We start from the raw sequence: 18,863 nt of genomic DNA on the forward strand, positions 1-18,863 counted from the left end.
TCTGAGGAGCTAAGTCATTGGTGTAGACTCTAACACCATGTTGTGAGGTAGAGTTCATGTGGTAACACATGGAGCAGAAGTTCTGGTTTAGTTTCCTCAGAAATTGAATGTAGTTTGTACGCACCAAAATCACGCTGTGAACCATGCCCACAGAAGTGGGAATGGTAGGAGAATTCATGTCAAAATAGCAAAATGTTAACAACAATATGGCATTAGTTTCCTCTTACTACTTAGCTGTTAAGAGACAGTAAGGACTTCATGTAGCTATATCTTCCACTTAAGAGATCTGTCGGACAAAGAAATAATACTGTTTAAGGTGAAACAAAAAAAGTAATGACTTGTATTTACTATTTTAAGCTCTCATGAGCCTTTAGCAGAGGAAAGGTAACAAGTTTGTTTTTAAATACGTACGCACTTCAGTGGTTGTTTGAATCTAATGGTTTCATTGCGATTAAAAAGTCTTGTCTGAAGGGCTCAGTTTCAGAAAACTGCTGTTGGAGGAGGAAGAATTGTTTTATTTTCTGGAAACACACGTTATCTTTGGTATGGATTATTTTAAGAAGAAGCAGAATTTCAAAATATAGTTATGAGTTCATTGATTGTTGCTACAGTGAGATCACTTTCTTTCACCAGGTTTGGAAGGTCCTGACCACAGCTGTTATACTATGTTACGTGTTAAGATAAAAAGGTGTCTGTGTAATAAACAGCATTTTGTGTATTCCAGAGTGTTTGGATTTGAGTTCTGAAGTGGAATCAACACGTTTGCAGCATGCTATGTGCAGCAGCTAATTGTACTTAATCTCTATGCTCTTTGTGTAGGTTTGAAACTTTTGGAACTGTATGATCATGTAACATGGTCATTGAACCTTGTGGGAAGGAAATCTTTTCTCATGGGTGTGTGTGAAGTCTGAGATGTGTAGTTCACCAAATTTTATAGATCTGGTATAGCTTTCCAAAAACAGTGTATTCTGCTGGCATTCACATTTCAGGAAGAAAACATACATTACTTTTATACATTGTATGATCTAATTGTGCAGAGCCAGGAGCCAGCTGTCATTGCCATGACAGGAAGGTTACATTTAGCCAGTCAGGACTTAGCTTTGGGCAAGGACCATACTGTACACAGTATACAGGGAACAAAACTGTTAGGTCCTAGATGACCCAGATAGATCCATCCCAGATGGATGAATTTAAATTTATATAAATTTCTTCTGTTTGCTTACTTTCGGATATGGGACTCCAGATTATTTAAAAAGAAAATGTTCAGTCTGCCTGCCCTTACATGCCATAAAGAAATTAAATCAGAAATGGAGGAGCATTATGAAACTGTATTCTCTCTACATTCTAAAAAAAACATTTAAAATGTTCTTATACTGAGGAACTGGAATTTTCTTCAAACACAGTCATTTCAGTCCTTGCTTGTGTAATAGAAGAATTCCTAATATTCACAGAATCCAGGTATGTAGAAAACAGATGCCAAATATTCACAGAATCCAGATATGTGGAAAACAGATGCCAAAGTTCAAATCTATATTGTTGGGAAAGCTAACAGATTTCTTAGGAAGACTGATTTTAGAGCTTATTTTTTAGCTTTTGCCAGTGCTGTCACTGCAAACATTTTTCAGAATCAAATACTGAGTATGTAATGTGCTGCACAGAAGTGTGTAAATTGCTATAATGGGTAATGGGATTATTTTTATAGCTGGGAAGGAAAGGATGGAGAGTGGGGAAAAGAAGCATCTCAGAACTATTAAGGGAAATGTGGGAAAAGTTATAATTTCCCCCTCCTTTCTCTTTTTTGCCCCTACTTCTTCTCAGAAAAAATTATCCTCTCTTTAGGAATAACATGTGGGAGGAGGATGGAATTCAGTCAGGTGTATTCCTTAGCGTTGCCAAAAAGGAATGCCCCTTTACATGATAAAATTGTGTTCTAATTTGGAGACAAAAAATTGTTTAAAATTCAGAGTTTTCCAGAGCAAGCCATTTTGAAATAGAGCTTCCCATGTAACTGTTTTATTACTGCTGTAATTACTGTGACTGCTTGCGGGTATTCTGTGGTTTTTTTAAATTGAGTTTTTCTTCAGTTTTATTAATGCAGTGTTTGGGGAAAAGCGGACATTTTTTGCCTGTTTCAGTACTGGAGTTCCCAGTAAAATGTCTTATGATTAGAAAGTAAATATATTTATTAGATATTTGCAATCATAAGAATATCTTTCTAATTGAATAACCTTCCATAAGACTTACTTGAAGAACTTAGATTTCTATTAAACCTTTACACTTCATAAGTCTGCCACCATGACCTCTCCTAGATGTTTCACTTCAGCAATCCCAGCACTCCTATTTTTCTCTCTTCTTGTGGTGAAGCACAAGTAGCCTTAATTTGCCAGTCATCATCCTGCTTTCTGCTGTCCTAATGATAAATAACAGAATCTAAGCTGTTTCCAAAGAATAAATGTAGATCTTTATCATATCTGGTATGAGTTACTTAAGACATTTAATAAAGGAAGCAGTCCTGCTTTCTAAATAAAATAAAACATGAATGATACTTTTAAAAGTTTAAATTAAGAAAAAATAGTTGTATGTTTTAGTTTAATTTCACCTTTATCAAATTTGGCATTTAAAGGTAGTTTAAAAATGAAAGCTTAACAATTGTTAGATGAAAACCAAGCTTGTTTTTAAAATATCACCTATTTCTACTGAACAATACATGTACCATATTACTTATACGCATGCGACCAACCCGTTTGTGTTAGCTGGCCTTTTACCTTTTCAGAAAAGCAGCATTATGTGGGACACTGCTGTAACTGATCAGAAGAGGTTCTCATTAGCAAAAGACTGGACCACCATAGGAGGACACTGTATGGAAGTCTGCATCGTGAAGCATATTTAAACCAGAACTAGAAGGGGAGATGTTTGTATCCAAGCCTGTTGACCAGCCATCTTTCTTTCACTTACTGTATTAACAGATTTCTTTAAACCTGTTTTTGGCTAAGGATAGGATTTCAAAGCTGGCTAAAAGCAAGATCTGCAGACAAATCATTGGGCTTCTTACTACTGATGTTCTGTTTTGTTTTGTTGCTTTTTCTCCGTAATGAGGCAAGTATTGATGATTGAGAGAATAATTTATTCCTACTACAACGTGAGATCACTAAGGAAAAGCTGGAGCATAACTGTATGTGAAGAAAAATGTATTTGAGGGAAGTTATCTTAACTCTGGTTAAAGTAAGGATGTTGCTTCCCTTACTGAGAGCAGCTTGCTGAGTGAAAACAAATGGTCGTCAATTTTAGAAAAGAAAGATAGGTATGGTGTTTTGAATTGTACCACTGCTGGCTGATAGTTCAGCTATAGAAAAATGATAGTCCTAATTCCTTAAACTGTTTGAAAATTAATGAAATAAAATCTTCCTAAACAGTGGGAGGCTTTCACACCTGCATTTGAGAAAGGAACAGAGAGGAGGGTAAGATGCTGAAAAGAACAGTAGTATCCATCTAGGTACTGTCCTACGTTCCCTATCATCTCTGTAGGTACTTTTCCATTTCTGTGTCTGTTTCTTTGAATTTCTTGAGTCCCTTAGGCAGAAAATGAAATTAAAATCCATTAATGAAGCTGTTACTGAAATTAACTTGCTGATTATCTACCAGTAATAATGATAGTGCAGTAAGGGAAAATGTTTTCAGAACAAAAACTTGTATAACCTATTCTTTTTATGTAAAACAGATGGGCTTTCTAATGGATATTTACCTTTTCAGTAATTATGTATAAGGATGATAATGATGATGGTCTGCTAAATGAGACTGCAAGTGAGTTGTTGTAGAGTAGGTATTAGGATTTAGTTATCTTGCTATGACAGATATTTTTCACTGCTATATCCAGCTACTTGGTGAAATTTTAATGTGTTCTTTAAATGATGTTTTAAATATGCTTTTATTAAAAGATTTTCCTGAACTTAACCACAGCAAATTAATTCCTCAGTTTTTAAATCAAGTACCCATATATGCAATATTTAATTGTATCTATGATTTTGAAGTGGACATGGTGTAATAGTCACTTCAGAGTTTTTGTGATGTACAGTTTAATTCTCTATTCTTATAGAATGGCAGATGTGTAAATAAGCTATAAATATTAACTGAATGTGTTCTTGGCTCCATTTGAAGGATGAGGTATTTTGAATGCTTTCTAATTGGCATAGAAAGTGGTTTAGATACATTATTTTTGTAATCCAGTGGTTATAAAGACACACACACACAAAAAAATCAAAAGGAGCAGTAAGCTGTTCCTTAAGTAATGAAAACCTAGTCAGGGAGGGCAGAAGGCAGCAGTATAACAATGCACTTCTTGTTATTAGGGCCTTGACACAAAAACAAGTTACTGCAGTTTGTTCCAAAAAGTTCTTTGGGTTTTGGTTCCTGTTTCTGGAGAATCCTGTGCTTTCTGGTGTTTAGAGTCCGCTCTGGGGCTCTTTTCTGCCTCTTACATATATTGCATCTGTTAGGTACATACACCCCGAGTTCTGCCCTGTCTTTCCTGTACTTCTCTTCAGCCCTGGATCCTACTTGGTTGCATCTTTTGTTGTCTGTCACTACTTCCTGTTTTTCTGATCCTTCCTTCCACTCTGCTTTTTACTCACCTTGTGTTTCTGTGATGGGATTTCCTGAAAGCTTTTCCTTTCTCTGGGCTGGGCAGGTGCCTCCTCTTTGTTGTGGAGGTGGTAAGAGGGAGAGCCAAGTTCCTTGCCCTGTGTGCTTGACTGCAGTAGTCTCCGATAAGCCCAGTTCTGCTGGGAGGTGACATCCTTAGTTTCTCTGCAGTGATGGAGTGTTCATAATCTGTTCATAAACAGAGTTAACATGTGCTCTGCAGTAAAGAAATCCGGAAGTTAACTCTATAGCTCTTAACAAGCTGCTGCTGAGGATATCTGAACTGTGACCTCCCCTCTCCCCCGCCCATCATTCTTCTGCCAAAATTTGTTCAGAAAAAGTTGCATGCTAAGCTCAAAGGCTACAGCACGTGCTAGGTTTCAGCTCCTTTCTTCAAATTCTGCAATATGATAGAGGTATTAAAATGTTTGCTGTTCATCTGAGTTTCCAAAGTGGTTGAATCATCTTGCTTAAGCATCTGAAAGCCTCAGAGCTAAGGTGTATAGCTTAGGCTACAAAAACTCACCAAGTTGTTTTGTTGGGGGGTTTGGTTGTTGTTTTTTTTTTGAGGGGGGGGTTTAAGCATAAAAATATGGAAAAATATAATGAAGCATTCATTTAGCACCTTTTCCTAATCAGTGTTATGGTCTAGTTTCATTCATCTCTTTCAAGAAATCCTTTACCTAGAATAAGGTACCAGCTTTAGCCCAAAATACAGGCACAGGTTCCTGTTCAAGGAATTGATTATTTACCCTGTATTCAAAGAAACATTAATCTAAGTCAGGAAATAAATTATTTCAAATAAGCAGCAGACAATAATAATTTTTCCTTAAAGAAAGAGTCTGTCAGATAAAGAGTTTTGGCTAAACAAAATGAAAAATACAAATTGGATACTGAAAAAAGACAAAGATTGCATTAAAAATTTGATTAGGAGGGTCAAAATGTTTCCATGTGGGACTGTTTCAGAACTTGTATTTACAAATCTTTTTTAAAAATGGTAGCACAAGACTTGCTTCACAGGTTCTGACTGCTGAGCTGATCAAAACCTGTCATTTCTTCAACAGTAGCAAAACCAGTAGTCTTCCAAAAAGGGCCAATGGAGTGGAGGAAGGGAGGAACTATATTGCCACCAAATGTGGAGTTCGGGGCTCAAGTGCCCAAGCATGAGGACTTATGGCAAGTCTAATGGAGAGGAACAAGCTAAGTAGCTATAACAAATCCTTCTGCCCTAAAACCGATTGTGGAATCAGCAATGGAAATGGAAAGAAACATCTTTGTACTATTAAAATATATATTTTAATGTGCCTAAAAAGATGTATCCTAGTGGAGTGGCATCTGTGCAGCAGGAAAAGCTGGATGGCTCCAGCAGTTCAAAAGAAAACTTCTACATGCTCCAGAACTATCATTCTGGTTTGATTGCTGTGGAACTTGCTGTACCTTTGAACTTGAGGTGCCTTCTAAAGATGGGGTGCAAGGTTAACAGGAATATACTTCGAGGCAAGAGATTTTTCAGATAAATCACCGAAAAATAATGCCTTCACTGAATTGTTTCTTTTCTAAAATTTGTGCGTGTAACATGTCCAATCTGTGGCTTTTACTTTATTCAAGTTGTTCTTAGATAAACTTGAGTCTTACTCTGCCCTACCTGTTTCTTTGGGAAGGAGCCTCACAGAAATTATTACAGATGGGGTGAGGAACTGTTATGTCCCAAGAGGAGGAATTCTGATTTAAGAATGCTAATTTGAAGTTCTTTTAAAGCTTATTAAACTTTATTTTTGCACGTCAGAAAGCATATAACAGGACGAGCTGAGTAAGGAGAACAGTTCTCAAAATAGGACCTTCTAAAGAAACTTCTGGTAGTCCATTCAAGTGACTTTTTGGAAACAGGGTCGTCATGCTGACAGTGTGAAATGTTTCCAGCTAGGCTATCACCTTTTTCCAGGTGAAGATGGAGGACTAACAGAGTTGTGATGCTACTGTTTCCACCACCAGGTACAGGAATGGAAAGCAGTTGTTTCTTGAGGGTTTGGTGAGGTGGTAGTAGCCCAGCCACCATCCATGTTCATAAACAAAAAGTGAAAGGAATTGAGAGAAAAAAAAACGATGTCCACAAAGCAAAAGGGACCTCTATTGAAAAATAGTATATTAAATGCACATCATCAAGCTATCCTCATACAGAGGAAGGTTGGGAAGTGTAGGAAGAGGCCATTCTGCCTGTATTCCTAGTTTTATGAAGATTGCAGTCAGAAAGATACTTGTATCAGAAATGGAGACAGTTTCTAAAGGTGAGCATAAAGAGATGGCACGGGCATATAGGGAAAATGTTGGAAAGGCAAAAGGGGAATAAAGTCAGTTATAACCAGCAAGTAACAGTAGAAGACAACAGGACCGGTTATGTTAGAGGTCAGAGGAAGAAAGAGAAGCTGAAGGCATGATGTGTAATTGGGAAATGAGAAATAACAGAAGGCAGTCTGAAGGATTCAACACAGATCTTGCAGAGACTGACTGTGGGCTCAAGAAAAAGGGAGTATACTTAACTCTGAAGTTGATGCTGAGTTGCGAGAATTTGCAAGCACTTGGCTTGATTATTTTTTTTAAATTTTTTTTTAAATATACTCTAAATAGTCTTAGCAAATTTAGGGAACAAATACAAACTGCATGATTACAAATGGAAATCAAATACTAACAAAAAGGGGGCTAAGTAGTGAATGGTACAGTAAAAGGGGACTTGAGTATTGTCCACAAACAGATTGAGTCAGCATCGTAATACCATGAGAAAAAGGGGAAATTCTTTTGGGGATGCTTGAGAAAAAAAGTCATTACATAAACCAGGAGAAGTGACATTCTGCAATACCTAGTGATGATGACAGCTCAGTTTACTGTCTAGTTTTTGACACCATGTGTGGAAGCTCAAGAGCAAGGCAGCAAAACAGAGAAGTCTGGAAACCATGACCTGTAAGAAAATATTTAAGAAATATATCTGTTTGGCCTAAGAGAGGGGAGGAGCATAAGTCTTAAAATACTGTAGTGTTTTCTCATATAACGTAATAGAACAAAAGCAACTAGATGCATGAGGCTTGTATAATGCAAAATCACTGAAGATAATGTAGGATTATTTTCTGTAAAAGTGCTATAATCTCAGTTAAATGCAGCAGGACCTCTTTTTTTTTACCCCCTATACGGGAAATTAAACTTGTTGATTTACTTCGATTGTAACTTTTATGAAAACTGAAAAGTCATTTTTTTCAGGGCAACCCCAATGGTAGTTGCATCCTTTTCATGGTGCATATAAGCATGGGTTCTGCAATCACACAATATACTGTATTGAGAGGGGCTGTTTTTTCTATGGGAACATGAAAACTAGAAGCAGCCTTATTTTGTAACCTCTTTGCAGTTATGATATGTCTCTTGTAGTTAGTTTAGTGTGAAGTGACCTCAAGTGGAAAAATGTTTATAGGATAATAAAATTCTAAATATGAAGGCTCAAAAGGATAACCAAACCCAGGAGAATGGGTTTCACAGGTGGGAGAGTGTTTGTCCGTGTGAGGTATATAAGATTAACAATTCTTCCACAATATCCGTCTGTATTGGCAGACCCAATACACCGTCTTTCTTGCATTGGTTAGGTGATGCAGATAAATAAAAAGATGATCATCGTAATTTATCCTTCCAGCCGTAAAAAGGGCCATCTATAGCGAGGAAATGCTTTGGATTTTTCTTCAGGGTAACTGTCTTAACTTATGTATATCTTCCTACAAGAGCTACAACCAGCTCAGGCCAGTTCACAGTTTCTGTTGGCTTGCTTTTGCCTTTTCAAAAGCTCTGAACTCAGTATATCAGCTACACCAGCATGCCATCTCTGGAAGTTGTTTTTGTCTTGGCGCTCTAATTTTCATTGATGTTCAAGACTACATTTGAGACTTCTCTACAATCCCTTGCCTGTCTTTCATTTGTTTTGAAATGCACAATTTGGTTTCCTTAGAGCCTTATAAAATTAAATCTGTGCTACAGCATAGGCATTTCATAGAATTGACAATAGCCTGAACAAATACATACTGCTTATGGGTACAACGTGGGTATGTTTTTGCTTTCACTCCAAAGGTAGGATACCAGCTTGATAGGCTTATAGTCATACCTAATATTACATGTTTTAAACAACATTCTTAAAATAAATTTAGTGAAATTACTTTGTGCATCAGGTAAGTATTTCAGAAAGCTCTTACTCTCTATGCTTCTTTCCCTCAGCAAATCATTAAAGACTCTTCTTTCTTTCTGGGAGCAAGAATAACTTTCGCATAAAGTTTTAGTCTTCAAGAAGATGACACAATTCTACTCTTAAGAAAATAATACATAGGTTCTTCTGAAATTAAGGCAGTAATTCTTTTATCTAAAGTCAGGAGGAATATTTCTCGGTATCTCTTGTTGGCTATCAGATGAAGAATTATGTGAAGAATGTAGTTAGCAGCTGCTGGTTTCAGTCTAAGCCAGGTTCCCAGTATTGTTTGTCCTTGAGATTACTGTCTGGAAACAAGAAAATTTTATTTAAGTTCTTTTCCCTAAAAAAAACCAAATTACTCTTTCTTCTTGTAGCCCACTGTTGTTAAGCATGTAGCTTAGGTTTAAGTGGTTAAACACAGAGGAAGATGTTTCTTAGAGATTTAAATTTTTTCATTTTGTTCTCCAGATGTTATAGGTCATACATAAAGATTTTTTTTCATTGCATTATCTGTTTTTCTTAGCAGGAAACATTACAACTACTTCAAGTTACTAACTTTTCTAATAATATTGTTTGAAGATTGAAATTGTGTCCCTTTAAAGTTGACAGCAAACCTTGTGTGATATGATTATTAAGTTTGTGTAGAGACAAGGTGGAGAGACCTTCCTGAGACTGTTTGTCCTAGGATCTTAGGAAAATTGACCAAAAAAGCAAATGCTTGATTGAGCGGGAGAATCCTGGCGATATGTATACAAAATTCCAGCCTCTGTGTTTCATCTAAACAGCACCTCCTACTTGTTTTCAGCATAATAATTTGAGAGATCTAAGTGGAGTTTGTTGTCACATTAGAAGGTTGCTAGACTGTGCTGTACCTCCATGAAATACTTGGAGTGACTTCCTTGCAGCAGTTTGGGTACCTTGCTCCTGCAAGGATATGGATTGTGTGTTTGGGCTTTTTCTAATAGGGTACGAAAAATGCTGGAGCCCCACCTAGTGCATGAACATTTAATGCTGCTAGAGAAGTTATAAAATGTGTCAGAGCAGAGAGGATGGAAGGCAATCCCATTAGTGGGAAAATTTTACCCTTTTTGTGAAATAACTTGCATTACTACGTCAGTAACAGATTGGAAGAGAAAATGTAAAAAGTACTGGTCAAATGCAGGTTTATTTGGGGAAGGTGATTCTGTAAAGGTTAATCTTATTGTGCCTTAAAGGGACTGCATATATTATAAGATTTAACTATGCTAGAACCCAAGTATGAGCAGTCCAACTGAAGGCTAGTTACAGTCTGAAAAATCACTGTGAGATCAGGACATGTTTAGCACATTTAGGTTAGATAAATCTGATTAAATCCAAGCACATTTGACCTTGCCCTGTTGCTTGTTTCCAGAAAAAAAATTGTTAATAAACAGAAAGACTGGGACTTCCTGGTTTGATTATGCAATTTAGGATTGTGGGTAAAATCCTGACGCCATGGAAAGTCAGCAAGACTGTTTTCATTAATTTCATTTGCATCAGCTTTCACCCTTGGATTTTGAGATTAATTTTCCTCAGAGAGCTAGGATTTGCTGTGCCTGTGAACTTGAACTTCCCTGCAAAGGGTTGGAAGGAAATCCTCTTAGAAAACCAGTGTTGTAACTATAATGGGCTGGCCAGCAGTCTCCCCTCTCTACCAGAGAAGAGGGAAGTTGCCTTCGAGATTCTGCCAGAGCCCATTTTAAAATAAAATAAATACAGTGCACTTTTTGAACTTCTTGAAAGGTGGGGGAAAAGTTTTAGTCAATGTGCATTTTTATGCGTAAATGTTTCATTAGAAAAAAGAGAATTTTTCTTCTAAACAATTCACCTTGACTGGTTTAAGCCATTTCCTTTCAATGATTATGTACGTGTTCAGGAATAAGATTTTGTAAAAGAAGAAAATCTGAAATATTAGTGTTACTTCAGGAAATTCAATGCATCAACATTTCTAGCAGTATAGAAAGCTACACCTATATAAAATTCAGGCTTTGTTAGTATTTTTGACAGTTATGCACCTAAATTTGAGTACGAGTGTCAAATGGAAATCATTGGTTTATTAATGAACATGTTATGCATGCACATGTTAAATGCTTTATTGGATAAAAAGCTAATTAGGGGTAATGACATACATTTTTGTTCATAATTTAAGTCTATCTTGACCATACTATGGTCAGAAATGGCATAACACTGTGTTTTGTAAGACTCATGGATTTATAGGACTAAGGATATTACAAGCCTGCTGGTGATATGTTACTGAAAGTACAGTGTGTTAAAATATATTTATATTTTTCAGTGGTAGTAACTAAAATCAGCTATAGGGGATTTTTAATAACAAAAACATACTATGGTGTTTTTCTCCCCTAAAAAGTATTGTCTTATGTAGATCTGTACTACTACTACAAGTTAGTTATTTCAGCATTTTGTGCAGCCTCTGATAACTTGTTCTACAGAAAAGAAGTTTTCATTGTAAATATGGAAGCTTTTTTAATGTAATCTCTGAATTATAAGAAATTCTTCTCTGTTTTCTGGATTTAGGAATCATCCATGTCTCTGTAAAGCTTTAAATAGTATAAGCACAGTTGTGCTATGCCCTCAAAAGAACATCTTTTCAGCTTAGTTCTGAATTAAAATGTAAAAATAAAAAAATTACATAACTCAAACTGATGTGTCATGAGGACAAATAAACTATTATGCAAGTAAATAAAATGTTTTTTACTATAACCTGAAGAAATCAATTTATTTCTATTGACCTCATAAAATTCTTGTATCTGCTAGGGTGCTTGAAAATCACAGTCATTTAATTAATGGTTTCTTTTAAACAACGTAACTGTAAAAAACAACAAAAAAGGAAACTTAAGCTAATGTCCATATTGCACATTAAACAATTTTTATTGTCTAGTTATGCATCAGCATGTAAATATGCTAGTAGCTTGTAAAACGCAATACTTATTTAATCAAAAATGCTGTGTCAAGTAGCATTGTCCTTGAGGTCAAAATCAGTGTTATTGATTGCTATGGGAGCCACACAGTAATCCGTGCTTCCACGTGAGATCATAGGACCTGGCCCAGCATCGCAGGAACATTGCAGGAGTTGGTTTAGATCAAACACAAGCAAATGTCTATACCACATCAGGGTCTAGTAGGCTGCTTCTAAGCTGCTGTTTCTTCAGTATTCACCACTTCATTCTCATAAGGGACGCTTAGGAGCTTCACACCCTGATTCCATCATTCTTAGCTATTGCTCCCCTCCTTTCACCCTCTTCTCCCAGAGTTTTCTGAAGTCCAGTTGTTTCAATGGTCAAGTTTACAGTGGTGTCCCACAAATACTTTTAATGATGCATATTTATGGAGTGGGTGAGCACATTGCAGATGGGAACTTCTTAAGCTAGATTTGCTGCCAAATCTAGCATATTGTATAATTATACCTTTGCTAGCACAGCTATGCTGTCTCTAATTTGAATACCTTGCTAGGTAAAAGGCTTTCTGGTTGCCCCCTTGGAAAATGTGTAGTTTGTAGCCTGTGTAAATATGACTGCAGACCTGGCAGAAATTGTAATTGAGAGTGACATTTCTAACAATTTGAGCTCAAATACAAGTCATGGATCTTTTAGTAACCGGTCATCCAGCCCCACGCTTGTCCAACATGAAAGTGAGGGGGACAACTTAAAGCACAGTGGTGCAGGTGACTGTGACCTTGAAATGTAGTTTCATTCATATATTGGAAAATAATTTATTTTACTTTCCTATTGTTCTTGCTGTTCTGCCTGTCCAAGAGTAATAATTCAGGTTTTTTTTCATTTCTGTGGTTTGATTTGATTGTGATTACACAAGAACAGATAAAATGAGAAAAAGGTACCACTTTTACATGTTCAGAGTATAGCTCAGCTTCGGCATATTTAAAGGACGAAGTTGAACTTTAATGATTTAACCTAATCAGTCTTTTAGTTGCTGGAAAAATGAATGCTGATATCCTAACATAAAAGCAAGCAAACAAACAAACCCCCACTACTTGTACCAAATGAGGTAGTTGGAAACTATTTTTATGCAACAAACTCCAAGATGTGTAAAAGTAACACCAGGAGTTAGATTTTCAGACTTAGAAATAGCAAGAGATGAGAAATACTATTCTGAATGTGCTCCATTGTATCACAGCATTTAAGAGATCTCAAAGTGATGATTGATTTTATTTCTACCATATTCCAAGCTCTAATGACAGAGCTGCTGTTGCTTAAGTAAATGTGCAGATTCTGTATTAGACCGTAGAATTTCTGCAGCACTTGTAGAGAGACTTTTTGTTATTACAGAAATTCTAAAAAATTCAGGAAAATCCTAAAGAGAACTTGTCCAAGTTTTACCATCCTGCACCAATAGTCATAGTTGTCTTTAATGTATTCTCTACAAACTGTTAGGGTGTATGAGTGTAAGAGTTTTGGGATCAAGTTAGCTGTCAGCATTTGATAATTGGGTTTGGGTGTTTTCTTTAATTCAAATTGATTGGCTATGGATGCTATTTGTAATTTATTATCTTTGCTACATGTTATTTTAGAAAAATGAGAAGGGAAAAAAATTTTATTTTAAGTGTGTTAATATAAATTTGAAACTTGCTATAGATTGCTATCGAGGACAGTTCTATGCATACACCATAGCTCATGTGAAAAATTTAATGTGTTGTATTTCCATGTTTAGATATTGCAAATGGCTCCAGTTCAGGAGGATACCGTCCCCCTCCCAGAACAAAAGAAGTGATCATCAATGGACAGACAGTGAAATTAAAATACTGTTTTACTTGCAAGATTTTCCGCCCACCTCGTGCCTCACATTGCAGCCTTTGTGATAACTGCGTAGGTGAGTAAAAAAAGACATGGCATATGTTCAATTTAGTAGCTTATATATTGTTATGAATAGTTGTGATACAAGAGAGAAAGAATCAGTTAGTGACAAGATTACTCATGAGGTCACTTGCTGTGTTCACCCTTCTTTCCTACAAGCTCTGTTAAATGTTAAGAATTTTAGAGGAGGCAGAAGAGGAGATTTGGCCTAACAGACAGTTGTTGCTAATCTAAGAAGGAAAAATATCTTCTGATGCATACATCTTTCCTAACCTGCTTTGCAAGACAAAGAACACACCCAACTCGAATAGGGCTGCATAGTATGTGCGATGAACTTTCCAGTGCAGAGAACCAAGTTCTACGGGAGTCTCAGAATTGTTTCCTTCACCAAACTAAACTGAGGGCAAGGAGCTGCTTCTCCAGTTTCTTACAGACTAACTGTAAGACATGGTTCAAATGGTTAGGGCTTGCACTGTGACCAGAATACATACTGTTGGTGATTCTTACCTTTGAACAGTTTTAAGACTAGAAATTTTAAAGTCAGAATCCATAAGAAATTACTGGGCAAGCATGCTATTTTGAGAGTAAGTAGATGTTGTCAGGTCCTAAGGGTATTTTGTAATGATAGGGTTTTTTTTTTCCTGAACATCTTGTCTTTTTTCATGACTATTTTCTTTGGAGGGCAGACAAGGTGATTAAGATATGCTTGGATTTAAAAGCAAACCAAAAAAACCCACCAATCAAATCTGAGTAGTTTCTAGTTAATTAGATCACATTTAGAGTTTAGTGCAGCTGATTAGCACACTGTTGAGCCTGGATCTTATGCATTCAAGAAAATAATGTAGAAAGATGTCTCCAGCTGAGAAATGTAATTGCAGCATTCAGCAGTGATATTTTTAGATATAAAGCAGTCACTGGAAGAATTACAGTTTCATGTTTAGATGATATTCATTTAGGGACTACACTTACATCAGAGTGAAAAGTTTAGCCTTTTGGCCCTATAAAATTGATTGGTATCTGTAGACGGTTCCTTCAGTAAATAAGTTTTTCTAATGTGTTAGAATTTTGTAAGTGTTGTAAAAGCTATTGAGCTTGGCAAGTAGGGATGTGTATGAATTGCAGTTGATACATTTTTAGAAAAATATATCAAATGTGTAACCTGGACATTACAGTGTTGTGGTATTGCTCAGCAAACCTGATAATATGAAAATGTGGTTGTTGACCAGTGCAGTAAATAAAAGATAAAGGCTGTTGTCTTTACTGAGAGTGCATAAATAAGAGCAACTCCCCCACACACATCCTGAAGCTTATTTTAAAGCAATGTTTCAGTTTTTTTAATAAACTGGTATGAAGGATTTTTCTACAGGTTATTCTGTAATCCAGTGGTGTCCTTTTCATACTAAATTTGGACAACCTACTCTGTGAAACATACAATTAGTGATGGCAGGGAAACAACTTAATCTTTGTCTTCTGATTATGCCTGTAATGAAGCAACAAATTTGAATTGTTATGAATGTATATCAGAAAAGAGTCTGAGCAAATGGCTCATATAAGTGATAATTGTATCCAAGAAGATTAGTCTTTTCTGCTCATAAAAGAGGTGTGATCATTGTAATTTCCTCTTGCACAATTTTTAATTTGAATTTAGTTGTTTTAAAATAATTCCATCCATTTATTGGAAAGAATTTCCTGTGGTTTTTCTCCTCAGCATTTATAATGGGAATTACAATAATCTATGACTTTTTCAGGGTACATTGCATAGTACTTTTGTTTCCTGATTAGGTATAGGTATTTGGCATATAAATATTCAGGTGTATTGAATGCAAAAAGTGAAATCTGCAAGTACCTGCAACTAATCTTCTGTGAAAATTAGGTGTCAGGAGAATCGGATTGCTCATGTACTTGTGGAAAACTAGCAGTCTAAGAGCGTACACTTAATCAGAATATGTTATGCAGTTTACTACCACTCTTAAGGTAGGATTGTCTATACGATGGTGCTTTTATTTAATTTTAGTTTGTGAATAAATCTTGTAATAGCAATGAGTGTTCTTGTGCCATTATCATTTGCTAGTTCCTCACTGATGTAACTAAACCAATGCAAAAACATTCCTATTTCACACACATATGGATATTTACGTAACTCACGATTGCAACTCACTACCAATATAGCTATGCATTCCTTTTTACCACATAGTTCCTGAAGCTTTTGCTGTGTAGTTATAAACTAACTACAGAGACTACGTGATACAGGAATGGAGTCTTTCTTCAAACCAACACTCACTGCTCAGAAAAAACAGTATGCTACTTTTACCTAAAGGTGTTTTATGATACTGGGCAAATGAATGCAGTGTGAAAGAGAGGTTCTTTCATTCTGTATTTTATATTGATGCTTTTCATTCTGTAAGGAATCCTTAGCAGCATTTTAAATGTGTAAGTACATACAAAAATTTATTCATTGTTGGTTTTTTCCCCTCTTTTGAATTAATCCTAACTTTCTAGTTGTCTAATGGGCATATCTGTTACTTGATCTTGTTTCTGATTTTCATTTCATCACTGATTTTTTATAAATGGCTAGCCATAGTATATTTAGATAAAAATATGAAGAAATAGTTTTAAAAAAACCAAACAAACTAATTTGAGTTCTACCCATAGTAATACTTCAAACTCCTTTAGCTTTACAGTATTTTCATAGTAGTATCCGGAAAAATCTGGATTTTCATATAGATGTAGTTGGTTGCATTTATGTAATACCTTCAAAAATTTGGTTGAATAAGTGTTCCCTGAGGGAAATATCTTGGGTGTATTCCTGACTTGCTTTCTTTAACTGCCTTTGTGAATGGCAGTTGGAAATTAGCCCCTTAAGGGTTTTTTGTGTACCATTATGTTGCTTAAAAATTATAAATGAATTGAAAATAATGTACACATAAATACAAGAGATAAAGGTTAAAAAAAAAAAAAATAACCACAGCAGGCATAAATTCTGAGCCCAAGCTAGTTATTGCTGGGTTTTGACAAGAGGTTTTGGTTGCACTGTGTGATGCTAGTAAGAAGCCAGTGGTTGGGCTTTCTTCTGAAATGCCCAAATGACTTTTTTAAAATTTATTTTTGGTCATTTCAACATCAACTGTGTAATATCCTTTTATTGTTTGGTTTTAATAAACAATTTTTGTCTTGTTTAATTTGATTTCTATAATAAAAGCTGAACAAGAAGACCTGACTATTTCCAAACAATTTATTTAAATATACTACCGAATGACTAACAAGAAAGAGTGAATAATGATTAGCAAGCAGTAAATCAACTTAGTCCAATAATCTAAATGTCTAAAGCCTTCCTTGCATTCACATGCTACAGTTTTGCTTATAAAGCAAAGTAACTGATTTAGATTAAGGCAAAAATCCAGTATGATGGAAGAAGAGATCCACCATTTATATTAATCTAAGAGAATATAGCCTTTTTATTTGTTTCAGGATCTGTACATCGTAAATTTCTGTGTGACGGATGGATAAAGATAGCTTATCTTTTCTAGTTCCACTGTGTTTCCTTCAACACGTGATTTTTTCTTTTTTTCCACAGAGGATTCAAAGCTCAAATTTTTCAAACTGGATGTCAGAACTTAACTTTGAAACATTTAGTTTGATTTTTCAGAAATCACAGATGAACCTGAGAATGGCATTCTAGGTTAGACCAAAGTTTCAGTTCGTGCAGTAGCCCATTTCCCGCCGTGGCCGGAGTGGATCCCTGGGGAAGAATGGGAGAAGAGGGCGACCACACGGGGATTCTTCCTGCTGAATATTCTCGCGCTCTCAGAAATTTTCAGCACAGGCCTTCTTGAACCCTGGAGGTTTTCCCTTTTTTTTTCAATAGCTCTTTATGGATCCTAGTTGGCCTTCCTTGTACCTAATAAAAACTTTTTGAGATGGGGAACCAGGATGCCAGTAGTGCTGAAGGTGCACATACCACACTGGCATTTTTCTATCGATGTTTCTGTTTTCAGTAGGAGATAGATAGGATTCCTCTCACTTGTAAGTCTGGTTGCTTTTATACAGATCCTAAACATTAGACCAAGTGTCAAGATTTTGACAGAAACTATGCCATATTAGAAGCCAATAGGCACCCCCTTTCTGGTTAAATCTTTGCTTCTGTAAAACACTTCTGCCAGGCAATTGTAGGCATTGTCTTTTGTTTTTGGTCTTGACCAGACTACATTAATTTATTGTTTTGAAAGTACAATGTATTATGTACCCAGCAGTATGCCAAACAGCAGAATTTGGATAAAATAATTGTTTTTAAAAGTAATTTTCCAGACTAGGCACCAGTGCTGTAAATTTACTTTCTTAAAATGGGGAATTAATTATTAAAACACACATATAACACACGCAATGTAAGACAAAGACTGAGAATTACCAGTGTGTTCTGGGAGAAGCCTTTCCCTGTAGTCACTCCAGATACCACCACCTTCCAACCTGGAGAAGACAAATTACTTCAAAAACAGGCTGAGAGGTGGCATTGTAACAGTTTGGTTTTTTAACACTGACACTGTGTCTGAGAGTAATTTTCCAAGTGTGGATTTGTTTGATGTCAGGACTTTGTTTTGCTTGGGTTTAATTCCATTCTGTAGCATTCCTCCTTCATTACCTTATGATCTCCCTTCTTGCTTTCAGTTCATTTTCATGAGCTTTACCTATTTCTTTCCCTGCATTTCCTGCAATGAAGAGAGTACAATTTTCACTTCATTTTAGGGCCTGATTTTTGAATGTGTTAAACCTTAGCTCTGGGTCTCTTGAAGTGACTCTTTAGCTGAACAGTTAAACTACAAAGTTGGCTGCTATGTCCTCTTTTCTCTCCTGTCTTTTCTCTCCTCTTCTCTTCCTAGTTCTTACATGTGAGAAATGGCTTTGGTTCTTCTTGTTTGTGCTACCTTTTTGGGGCACTCAAGAAGCTGCCAGGGTACACACCAGCACTTAGAGAAGTGATATATTATTTGTTTATGATTGTGCCATATATATACTAGATGTACTTTAGAAATTCAGGAAGCATGGCATGTTTGTCAGAGTTTTTAAGTCTAAGCCAAAGCCCTGGGAAATATGGCAAAGTCTCTTTAAAAAAGATAATAGTATTATAGGTTACTTCAGAGAGAGGTCATGGCTTATGTATTGGTCTG

General features: G+C 36.0%; 1 protein-coding gene across 4 annotated transcripts in view; it reads left to right on the forward strand.

The window, feature by feature from the left end:
* The window catches only part of ZDHHC14 (zinc finger DHHC-type palmitoyltransferase 14), a 114,975-nt gene that overhangs the window by 64,347 nt on the left and 31,765 nt on the right, over nt 1–18,863 (forward strand). For all 4 annotated transcript variants that reach the window (XM_030022226.2, XM_030022227.2, XM_030022222.2 and 1 more), the window contains exon 3: nt 13,559–13,717. In XM_030022226.2, the coding sequence (XP_029878086.1) occupies nt 13,559–13,717 (159 nt within the window). The remainder of the gene's footprint in view (nt 1–13,558; nt 13,718–18,863) is intronic.

This window comes from Aquila chrysaetos, chromosome 8 (genome assembly GCF_900496995.4).
Source record: "Aquila chrysaetos chrysaetos chromosome 8, bAquChr1.4, whole genome shotgun sequence".
NCBI classification, from domain to species: Eukaryota; Metazoa; Chordata; class Aves; order Accipitriformes; family Accipitridae; genus Aquila; species Aquila chrysaetos.